The following is a 12,566-nucleotide window of genomic DNA, read 5'->3' on the forward strand; positions in this document are numbered from 1 at the left end:
TTATGTGGTAAATAAATAAATAATTACCGGTACTATTTTTCTATGCATTAACTGAAAAGGATAGCTCAATAAATAAGAGGCAAAATCCGTGGTATCTGAGTCATACGGGCTTTAATTAAGTGGCTCGAGCCAATGGACCATCGGGTTCCATCACCGGCTAAGGTTCAGGAAGGGACAATCTCAGGAAAAAGAGGGGACAGCTGCCATCTCATTAACATCATACAGTATATATAGTAAAACAGTACAGTTGCATTGAATACAGTAGGCGTAACAAGTGAAAAGAAGAAGATAAGAACATATGGGCGTGAAAAGAAGGCGTGCACAGGGCGTGCACGGAGGTGTGTGATGTAGACGTCACAGAAGTGTCATAAGTGGGTGGACACATGGAGGGGGCTACATGGGCAGCTGGAACCTTTAACCTACTGGTGCGCGCAAAACGAGTCATGACGTGTAACTGGGGAGAGCTGGGGGGCGCTGACTTCTAGCACTAGAAGAGGAGACTGTAGAGGAGACTGAAGTCTGGGATGTCAGAACGACCTGTACCTATAGCATATCTGATATCTTGTGTTTAGAGTACATGTTGCTTGATTCTAAAAGTCATCAGGGCAAAGGATACTTGTCACTAAAGCTAGTGCATGCATATATTTCTTCATGTATTGCGTGTGCTATGGATCTTCTATGGATACTAATACAGTAAGTCACTTGCATGGAGACAGGAAGACTAGACTATAGATGGATATGTTTATGCTGTTCGTTAGCTAGGAATGTGAAGCCGGGGAGCTGAACAGATAACTGTAGGCATAACATATTCTTGGCAGGCAGGCCAGGCCGAGCCGGGCACCGCGTTGCTTGGCAGGAAGTAAGTGAAGGGTCAGGGATGCGGGCGGGGCTGCATCTCTCGGAATGATTCAGGAGACTTGAGGCTTGAATCTGGTGTCCGGGCCCTGTGAGGCCTTAGAAACGGGTGCATCTCGATGATTTAACGTGCACCATGTAAATACGTTGGCAACATAGGCCTAGAAGCCTAATTCACGTTGCTTTCACGGAGGACTGGATAACTGACATAATAACGTTGGACGCAACTGTAAATGCGTCTTTATTCGGTCATGGAGGGAAAATGCATATTAATCATGCACATATATTTACATGTGGGGGAGCACGTAGGGACACATAACAGGGCAAAATTCAATTTTCCTCAGGAGGCACCGCAGTATGGGATCCCACAGAAAGGAACAATGAAGAGAAAGGTGCATGAGGAACAAGTGTAGGCTGTGGGGCATGCTATTCATATACCACCATCTCTAGTGATGATACATGTCTAACTAAAAACCTCAGAAAAGGCCTCCAAGTAATTTCTAATTCCTCTTTACCATTCGAGTATGTTTGCCTTGGCGTGCATTCCCTCTCCGATATTGAATGCATATGATTAAACTTTCCTGTTTTCAGTTTAACATTAAGGGGTCGATTCCGATCCGGTAAAAAAAAAGTCCGTACGATTCGTATCCGGGGCCCTCTCCGTACAACTCGTACACACGCCGTACGACCCGACGAGTACGATCCGTATCGGGGTATCAGGACACGATCCGTACGGCCCACTTCAGGTAAGGGCGATTCGTACGGAAAAGCGCACAATCACATACCCACCGTACGGTGTGTACCCCTCATTATCGCAGGGGTACGCATCGTACACTTAGCGTACATGGGGTACGGTGCGTACCCCCATGATCGCAGGGGTACGCACCTTACACCCAGCGTACATGGGGTACGGTGCGTACCTCTGTGATCATGGGGGGTACGCACCGTACCCCATGTATGCTAGGTGTACGGTGCGTACCCCTGCGATCATGGGGGGTACACACCATACCCGGGGCGGGGGCGTTCCATACCTGTTTCGTCGCAAACTCTGCTTTTACGGCTGTTTTCATCTCCCATAGAAAAATGGTTGTACGGTGCGTACCCGACACGTATCGTACTTGCTGGGTCATATAAACCAGCCGCAAGCCGTACAGATGTCGCGTACAGATTCGGATGGGGATTTGATTCGTACGGTCACTGTACGATTCATACGGGGTCCGGCTCCTGGTACGAATCGTACTTCGTCGAACGTACGGGAGCATTGCAGGGTACGATTCGTATGGGAAAAACGCTCCGAACGGCTATTCAGAGCGGTTTTTACCGGATCGGAATCGACCCCTAAATGTCTAAAGAACTAAAGGAGAAAGAAGCATGTGGTGAGCAACCACATATGCTCCTTTGGTCAGCTGAATGGAATCTTAATTTTGCGTCTCATCTGGGATCAAGTACTGTGATCGACACAGCATGATGCACTTTTCCTTTTATAGGTTAGCCTTTTTTGGTCTGAGTCTGCTTCTTCATAGTTCTCCTCCACCCAAACCGGCTACTACACAACCACAAGTTATGGGGCCTATTCACAAAGGTAACTTACACTTGTGAGTAATTTACATGTGCAAGTTCACTCTTACACTTGTGAGTAACTTTATTACTTTTTGCCATTCACCATTTGGGAGTGTTGCGTTGACTTATGCAACTCTACCCTCTGAAACAAAGTAGAGGCAAATTTATGAAGGAACATTACTACAGCCAAAAAGGATTCATAATAAGTCCAACATCACACATGGCCAACCAGGGATACTGCACACCCTCCCACCGAAAATAATGGAGGCTGGGACTTAAAAAAGAAATTCTAGAAAATAACATTAAATTAAAATAATTATTAATATTACAATTAAAATGTAATGACATTTAATGTAAAAGTTAACATATTTTATTAAAATACAATTTCATGGCATTTCTTTACATCAATTTTAATAATGATTAAATAGTAAAAAAAAGTTTATTTTACTTTTGTCTGGATATTGAATATTTACAAAAGTTATTTAAGAGTGCTGTAGCATTTTGTTTTCTGCATTTAAATACATATATAAAATAAATTTACATTAATATGTAAAAGAAAAATATTTTGTACTATTTTTGTCAAGTTTAACTATTTTTTTTACATTTTAACCACAGGAATTGCAAACCGATCATGATTGTTTACATGTCTGCATGAATGGCTCAAATGGTTCAAATTAATTTTACAATATAGTGATGTATCTGAACCAAAGGCTGATGCCCTAATTAAGAGTTGCACTGTACCGGGGCAGGAATTGCCACTATTACTATGTGGAAAGTCCGATCCAGTGCCATGCAAGTTACAAGTTAAACACTGGAATGGAATGTGAAATTACCGCTTGGGACTGATTGTTACTCTCTGCACTACCACCCATAATTCCTAGTTCCATGGGGTTAAACACATACATTAACCACCTGCTCTGGGCAGGTGGTAAATGTATGCAGAGTCTGATGGTTGGGGTGGATAGTGAAGAAGAGAGTTTGGGGAGTTAGAGGGGAGGAGGAGTTAATGCAGGCAGAAAGAGAAGTACAAATAAACCAGGGAAAGGGGCTTGGCTAAGCATGCAACTAAAGCCTGACACAATTTCATTATGCATAATTACTGCACATAATTACTGGGTCTGGCCCACTCACCCACACAACACCTCTGTGTATAGAGTTCACTTCCTACTCTAGATGCAGCCAGCTCTGCCCCTCTCTTATTTGTGAACCTACTTATGAACGTTTGTGCTAGTGTACAAGAACACATTTGTGATTTAATTTTAGTGTTGCAGTTTGTGCAGTAGCATGTGAACAGTATACGTCACAGTTGTGTAGAGAGAGAAATGTTGCATAATAAGTCAGAACGGAGGACAAGGAACTATCTAGTGAACTTTCATGCCTTAAACAGAAAACTCATACATGACTTACCTGTAAATTGGACATAGCCCCTACTGCACAACATCATATGCTTTTTATGCACAGATTTCCTTTGACACTGATCTAGAGGTGTTCAAACGGTATATGAGAGTTTCTGCCTGTTCACATTTCCCAAGTGTTTTAAGTGCTTTATTGTCAACATAATACAATGCAAGGACATATACAAACTGCATTCCTGATTCTCTGCTACTGATCCTTTTACTGTTCTGTTACTGTCCCCTGGCTAGTCAGGGTGGCTTTCAATCACCAGTCAGTAGAAGGCAGAATTGCGGGTGGAAGAGGTAATAAAGAGTGGCCCGGAGGTCAATGGGAAATTATGTTTTCATCAGCTCTCGTGAACACAGTCTCTCTTTCTCTACGGGTGCTATGTACCTTAGTTTATCAGTTGTCTTTGACACCGACCCTCTTTGGTTCCCATACAATAACTTCTTCTTGTACAGTCAGTGGTGGACTGATGGTGGTAAATCCATGCTTTCCCCCGAAGAGACAAAAAAGTATTGCAAGGTCCTGATAGTGTCCACCACACAATTACAGGCTGCATGGCTTTAGGGGAATTTCCTTTTCCACTTTGGAAAATACATGTTAGGGAAGGATCAACTGGCACTAAAGAAGAACCAGACATTCAGGTATGGTAGAAAAGACCAGGTACAAACCAATTTGGGCCTTGTCCTGAGAATACACAGCGGCAGATCCACACTCTCACTAGCAGGATTAAACAAACTCCCAAGTGGTGGTCCTTGCTTCACAGGCCTCAACAAACCGATTGGCTATTTTACTGAATCAATCAGAATGATGGAGCAAATACTGTAAAATAACACAGACTTCCTGTCCATTGTTAGTGTTCAATGAGTGGTAGTCAGAAGGCCATGGGGACTGGTGCATAGATACTGCTTCCTGTACCACACAGATAAAAGGGTTTCACATGGAGTCTATTTGCACTGTGTAAATGGTAGAGCCATATAAGCATGATAATATTTAATGTACATAGGAACAGAATAGCAGAAATATTCAGAGCACTAATTGTCAGTCACATGTGTCTCCTTCAACCGGTCCAAGATTGTTAGCTTACACTACAGTGTATTATTGCTTTTCAAATTCACAATTAGAATGGGAAAAGTTATGCCCCGAATACATTTTTATATTGGTTAATATGTCAGGACTGGTTAAAAGCGGTACAATGAAACAGGGACATATGACAGGTTGAAAGAAATCTGCACATTGTGGATTTGTCTCTGAAAAACAAAACAAATGCTGAATGGACTACCACGTCAAATCTTTGTCTGACAGTTTTTTTGGGAAAAGCAAAATCTTAATAACTCAACGTAAAGAAAAAAGACAATGCTTTGGTTGATACAATGTCATAATAAAGGTACAAAAATAGTCAAACACACTTGTAATAAACATACCTAAACGCAGTGATAAACTTCTACAAATTTCAGTAAAAAATGTAAACTACTCAAAATACAAGTGAATATAAAAGTGATATATTTTGCGCTCACCCTGAAAAGAAAAGAAAAAAAAGACACTTACAACAAAACTGTTAGTCTGGCCTGTTACACAAATCAGAAAGGAACCCCTAAAATATTTCTGGAAGACTCGAAACCCCTGACTTGCTGGGCAAATCTCCAAATGAGATTTAGGTGCTAACTCTATAAAACACATTTCTTGGTTTTATATTTCTAAAATCCATTAATCAAAAGATAGATTGTGTGATCATATTCTTTAGCATTGTGTAATCAATTACTTTGTACTGAAAGCCAGGTGAACAGAGTAGTGATATGTTGCTTCCTATGTGTTAATATTTCCAAGATGGAATTTACTTAGTAAAACCTTAATGGCAGGAAAGGGCATCAAGGCACTTTTAAAATGTTGAGCCCATATTTCAAATAGCGGCTTCTAGCATGAATTTGTATTTTGTAAACTGCTTGAAATGAAAGTCTGTATTCTCCAGTGACTAGTCTATTTGTACTCAGAATTCTGGTTATATTTGCTTTGTTCCACTATACATTAATCTCAAGTTACATTTCTTGCATTACATCACCTTGTGTTTTTCTGAGTGGAGAGCACGTAGAAGACTGAAAGTTTGATAGTCATACTGTAACAAACAACAAAGCGAAGGAAGGTTTGAATTAATAGCAGACACAGGAAATCGCACAAGGCAGCATTCCAAACCATTGTTTTTCACCCACTGAGCTGCTCTAGACTGTGTTCCTTGCTCCTGTCTAGTGGCATAGTGGGCAAAAAAACAAAATGATGAACTGGAATGCGGTTCGAATAATGACCAGTGGTGGAGATCTATTCTGGCTGCCACCCAGATTTGGTTTGTTTTAGAATCTCAGTCCCTGTGAGATTAATTTTCAACTCTAACTCCAGTTTTTTGGCTAGCAGCTTTTATTGGCTAATAGTGGGTGCCCTTTGTGATTATTATTTCTTGCTTTTCTGTAATAATTACTTGGTCATGATCCTAAATACCCAATTGTTCTTGAAGCATTACAATGCTTACATATTCTCTAAATGGGTGACACAAAATGTGGTGTGTCTGCTTGTATCTGTATTCTAGAAACTGTAAATTCAGGTAAGGCGCACTGCATAGGATTGGTCAGAGTTTTAAGTTGGTTAATGTGTGGTTGTGATGGATGTTGAGGGTGCTCCAACAAGTGGCGTAACCGTCCCAATACGCCGGAAAATGGTGGCTGGTTGAGTGCGTTACTTAGAATGTAAACGCATCCTTGTGACTGGGCACACCGTGAAGGTTCGTCGTAAGATACGACAGACTCCTTTGAAGTTTCAGAATTGATTCGTTTATTTGAAGTTCAATTATTTCATCATAGATTCATAATTTCATTTAATTCATATTTATGCATATGATTAAGTAGATTTCAAACTGTAATATTCCATGTGGAACATGTAGAACAAGGTGCTCCAATGCATTTCGGGCTGGGAAAGCCCTTTTTCAAGGAGCGCTGAAAACATAAAGATACGCTCTTTTTAGAATGCAGATCTACCTCATATAAAAAAACATTACATTGAGTAGTCTGTGTATTACCAACTGCAAAACATATTAACCGGATCACCTAAAAACGTGGAAATGTGTACCTTATAACCCATGGGGTTGGGTGGGGTGTGGCAGTGATTGGGGACAGAGGTGAAACAATTGGGGGATAATGAGTCATGCGAACGCTTGTAAAGAACGCTCACGAGAAGGTGGCTTGTCCGTTGTTTGAAAACCTGAAGCGGGAAAAATTAAAGTATTATGAATGTGCATTCCCACCGGACGGTGAAACAGCATTCTAATACCTGTCGGGGCCCCGACTTACTTGTAGGATATGTGAAAGCGTGTGCTACGCTTCAGGTTCGTCTACTGCTGGCGTGGCAGGAATCTGGTGCGGAGTTCCGCGAAGTGGTTTTGGAGTTTCAACTCATGGAGTGAAACAAAGTCTGAGGATTAAACATGGAAACAGGACTAGGGGTGAGGTGGCTAGCGCGGGGGCCATGTTGGAGTGGGAAATAGGAGCGTTGTGTAGGTTGGGGAGGAGGGTGTTTTGGCTATGAAACTACCTCAAGATTACAACAAATGTAAACAATGTAAACAATGTCATAAAAAAGTGTCATAAAAAATATGCATTGAAAATAAACATTAGAAATGGCTAAAAATAGTAATGAACAAAAACTGATAATGGCATACAAGCTGGTGCTGCCAAGGAGCAATGTCTGAATAAAGGTACCACACTGGGTACTACAAGAACGCACTTAGTTCAATTCGGTCATTCAAGCGGAACGGCTTCATCGCCTGTAGTCTATAAATCCAGGCTGCTTCTCGTTGGAGGAGAACTTTATTGTTGTCTTTGCCTTCTTTTTTGTGAATGGTTTCGAGTATCATATATTTCAGTTGTGCCACGTTGTGATTGTAGTCATTGAAGTGAATTGCGACATTGGACTTCTGATTTTTCGTACGAATATTTGATTTGTGTTCATTTAGACGAACTTTAATTTTTCTGGTAGTTTTTCCCACGTAGATCATACCACATGGGCATTTGAGAAGGTAGATGAGGTTGGAGGAATCACATGTCGCATCTACGTTGAGTTTGATCTTAAAGCCTCGCATTGGGTGGTTAATGCTGTTTCCAAGGATAACATTGTTACAACTGTTGCAGTTGTGGCACGGACGTGTGCCAGTATGTGATACCTGTTCATTCGGTTATCCCCCAATTGTTTCACCTCTGTCCCCAATCACTGCCATACCCCACCCAACCCCATGGGTTATAAGGTACACATTTCCACGTTTTTAGGTGATCCGGTTAATATGTTTTGCAGTTGGTAATACACAGACTACTCAATGTAATGTTTTTTTATTTGAGGTAGATCTACATTCTAAAAAGAGCGTATCTTTATGTTTTCAGCGCTCCTTGAAAAACGGCTTTCCCAGCCCGAAATGCATTGGAGCACCTTGTTCTACATGTTCCACATGGAATATTACAGTTTGAAATCTACTTAATCATATGCATAAATATGAATTAAATGAACTTATGAATCTATGATGAAATAATTGAACTTCAAATAAACGAATCAATTCTGAAACTTCAAAGGAGTCTGTCGTATCTTACGACAAACCTTCACGGTGTATCTGTATTCTGCCATAAGTACCTAAGTATCAGACACCAGGTTTTTTCTCCTTTCTAAGGGAAAACCTGTATGTATTTGAATTACATATTTTCTCTCTATTTGTATGCAAGCCTCTGTACTGGGCAGCAATTATAAGTCTCTGTATAAGGATTTTAGTTTTTCACTACATAGCTCTAATGTGTATTTTTCTAGTCAACATGGGACTGCTTTAAACATTTCTCATATTTTTGCACATTCCAGTTGAAATTTGTTTTCTGAATCTCCATTTTTTAACATTTTAAAATTTGCTTTTGTTGCTTCTGTTGCCAAATTGCCTTGGATTTAAGGCCTTTTTATTAAGAACACCTGTGCAGATTTAACACCATAAGTAATTTTTTTATATACACCTTCTGTATTTCATCTCTTGATGCAGCCAGCAGACTTATTACTGTCGTCAATTTTGAAAAGGCCAATGATTCCTCCAGCGATACGTAATCTACAAATGTATCTTTAAAAAAAAAATAATGTACTGATGGTTGTGCACTAGTGTTATATCTAACTGGCTTATTTATCTGTATGTACAATATCAATTTCAAAGGTACATGCTAGAACAGGAACGAAAAGTAATTTCATAGTATTTTTTTACCTGCTATTACAAAACACTTCAGTATGATTTTCATTCTTCTGTAGTTTTTCTTTTCTGCAGTTGACGTCCTTTATTGCCAACGAAAGCAAACAGTTACACATTCATTGTGTACCACAGTGCATTAACCAAAGTAGCATTAACTCTTCTTTAGATCAGAATGCCTGGTCATATTCAATATTAAATGGCATTTCAATACTGTGTGTTCTGAGATGTTTCTCTAGCCATTTTTTCCCCTTGAAGATCTTGGTACATTCCATACATGTGTAGGAACTTTCCCTAGAGTGAGTAGCTTGATGGTACTGAAGGCTTGGCTTAAATTTGAAGGCCTTTTCACATTCGGTACATTTATACGGTCTTTCACCAGTGTGAGTTCTCTTGTGTGCGATTAGAGCATGTTTCGTCGGGAAAGGCTTGTCACATTCAGAACATGTATGTTGTTTTTCACCAGTGTGGGTTCTCTGATGTAGATTTAACTGTCCTTTGCTTACGAAAGCTTTGACACATTCAGTACATGTATACGGCCTTTCCCCAGAGTGGATTCTCTGATGCAGCATTAGCCTGTCTTTTGCTTTGAAAGCCTTCTCACATTCATCGCATTTATAAGGCCTTTCACCAGAATGGGATGTAAGATGTACCATTAGTTGTCCTTTTGTCACAAAATCATTGCCACATTCACTACATTTGTATGGTTTTTCCCCAACGTGAATTTTCTGGTGTTGTGTTAGCTGTCCTTTTATTTTGAAAGCTTTGCCACATTCAATACATTTATAGGGCCTTTGATCAGAGTGAGTTCTATTATGCGTTATCAGTGCACTTTTTGATATAAAAGACTTCTCACATTCAGGACAATTGTAAGGTTTTTCACCAGTGTGGGTTCTCTGATGAAGTAACAGTTCACCTTTTGTTTTGAAAACTTTAGCGCACACCATACATTTATGTGGTTTATCACCAGTGTGATTTTTGTGATGCAGAATTAGCTGTGCCTTTGATTTAAAAGCCTTCTCACACTTGCCACATTTATGTGGTTTTTCACCAGTGTGAATTCTCTCATGTAGCATCAACACTCGTTTTGTTTTGAAAGCCTTCTCACATTCAGTACATTCATATGGCCTTTCCATGGAGTGGGTCACACGATGTATTATTAGGTGCTGGTTTGACCTAAAAGCCTTGTCGCATTCAGTACATTTATATGGCTTTTCCTGAGTGTGGGTTCTCTGGTGTAGCATTAGACATTGTTTTATCTTGAAAGCTTTCTCACATTCTGTACATTTAAACGGTCTTTCTTCAAAGTGGAGTCTCTGATGTACCATTACTTCTCCACTTGTCCTAAAATCCCTGCCACATTCACTGCAATTATATGGTTTTTCCCCACTGTGGATTCTATGATGTACCATTAGATTTCTTTTAGTCCTGAATGCCTTGTCACATTCTGTACACTTATGAGGTTTTTCACCTGTATGGATTCTCTGATGTAGCAGTAGAACTTGCTTGGTCTTGAAAGCCTTTTCACATTCACCACATTTATATGGTCTGTCTTCAAAGTGGATACTCTCATGTAGCATAAGCTCTTTTGTTGTTCTAAAAGTTTTGTCGCATTGTGTGCATTTATATGGTTTTTCACCAGAGTGGATTTGCTGATGTGTCCGTAGCGCTGATTTATGTGAGAAAGCCTTGCCACATTCAGCGCATTTAAATGGTCTTTCTGCAGAGTGAGTACTTTGATGCCGTATTAGATTTATTTTTGTTTTAAAGAACTGGTCACATTTGGTGCAAACGTATGGTTTTTCGTCTGTGTGGGTTCTCTGATGCACTATTAGATGAGTCTTTGTTCTAAATGCCTTGGCACATTCAGTGCATGTGTGTGGTCTCATCCCAGAGTGGATTCGCTGATGTACAACTAAGACCGCTTTTGATTTGAATGCCTTTTTACATCTGAAACATGTGTATGGTTTTTCATCAGTGTGGGTTATCCGATGCTGCTTTAAATTCCCCTTTGTCCTAAAGGTCTTTTCACAAACAGTACATTTATATGGTTGCTCATCAGTGCAAGTTCTTTGATGTACAATTAGATGTTGCTCCATTTTTTAAAGAGTAATTACATTCATTACATTTATTATGCCACATTAAATGTCACTATGAAGAAAAACGTTGCACATTACATTCCTTAAAGTCTGTCCATTATATGCACCGCTACCTGTTCCAACAGATGTATACAACTAAAGGAAGCTGGTCACATTTATAATGTGTGTATGTTTTCTTTAAATCAAGAAAGAATTCACAAATACATAAGAAGAATTTTTCCTTGGAATATTACTGGCATAGAAAGATGTTCCTCTGGACAATACTGTCACCGCTCTTTTGTTTAATGACAAAAGGCTTTAAAAAAAAATCATCTTTTCCTTTCTTGCAGTATGCCAGGCACCTGTTAGATTGGGAGAAAAAAAATGAATGAGAACAAAATACATAAGTATTAACTGTAATAATCATGCATTAACTGTCATAATCTACACGAAACCTCAGTCACGGACTACATGTATGAGTCAGCTTAGTATACCCCGGAAAAGGTTGCAAAGATATGAAAGACAAAGTGGCGAGAAGACATTCACTATGCCTAAACATTGTTCAACAAAGATCCAATCTATATGTGATCGATTAGCCTTGCCTACAACAAAACACCCAGACTAATCTTCCTCATTAATGGAAGAGATTGGAAATCTTTGTCTCAGTAAAAATGTGTGGAGCTGAATGGTTAAGGTGCAGAGTTAACATAGATCTTCAGAGATCAGGTGCAGCTCCTGCTCCAAGGCACGATCTCGCAAGATCTTAAATGTTGGAATAATCTTGACTAGAGACTTTCAAGCACTAGATCAAATTAATTTAGAGAAATCAAGTCTGGTATTTGCCCCATAAAGCTAGTGTGCAATGCTCCCCTTGCATTGCGGAGAGATTAACATGGCCGTTGTTTGAAGCAGGGGTCTAGAAACTTGGTCAAACCATCGCCATAGGGCGGAACAAGATGGTTATTCTCCCTTGTGTGCTACTTTTCCCCATCCCACTTCCCATTGCCAACGCTTTTTAAACAAGCATTTGCAATGCAATAGGTCACATATTTGCAACAGTTTGAGCACTTGGCATTGTAAATGATGATGTCTTTTATTTATGTTTTAAAAACCAACACATAAATAAAAGGCATTGTCATTTTCAATGCCAAGAGCTCAAACTGTTGCAAATATGAGACCTATTGCATTGCAAATGCTTTTTCCTATGACCCCCATCCCCTCTCCATTTCCGGACCTTCAACTCCTCTAACCCATCTCTCGTTCATCTTTATCTCACCCCTCCTCCTTTCACCTCCTATCCCCTTCCGGCCTTTCCCTCCACCATTTCCTTCCCTTTCCCGTCTTCCTCCCTCACTTCCTCTATCACTCCCCCTTCTTTTCTGAATTCAACTTTTTTTTAAAATCCGTACAGTTATTCATTGTCAGAT

General features: G+C 40.0%; 1 protein-coding gene across 1 annotated transcript in view; it reads right to left on the minus strand.

Moving 5' to 3' along the window:
- Positions 1 to 8,313: 8,313 nt before the first annotated feature.
- Positions 8,314 to 12,566, minus strand: part of LOC144762165 (uncharacterized) — a 101,580-nt gene continuing 97,327 nt past the window's right edge. The window contains exon 5 of the mRNA XM_078647323.1: positions 8,314 to 11,077. Within this exon, the coding sequence (XP_078503449.1) occupies positions 9,232 to 11,077 (1,846 nt within the window). The 3' untranslated portion in view covers positions 8,314 to 9,231. The remainder of the gene's footprint in view (positions 11,078 to 12,566) is intronic.

The sequence above is a fragment of the Lissotriton helveticus genome, chromosome 6 (genome assembly GCF_964261635.1).
Source record: "Lissotriton helveticus chromosome 6, aLisHel1.1, whole genome shotgun sequence".
In the NCBI taxonomy this organism is placed as follows: Eukaryota; Metazoa; Chordata; class Amphibia; order Caudata; family Salamandridae; genus Lissotriton; species Lissotriton helveticus.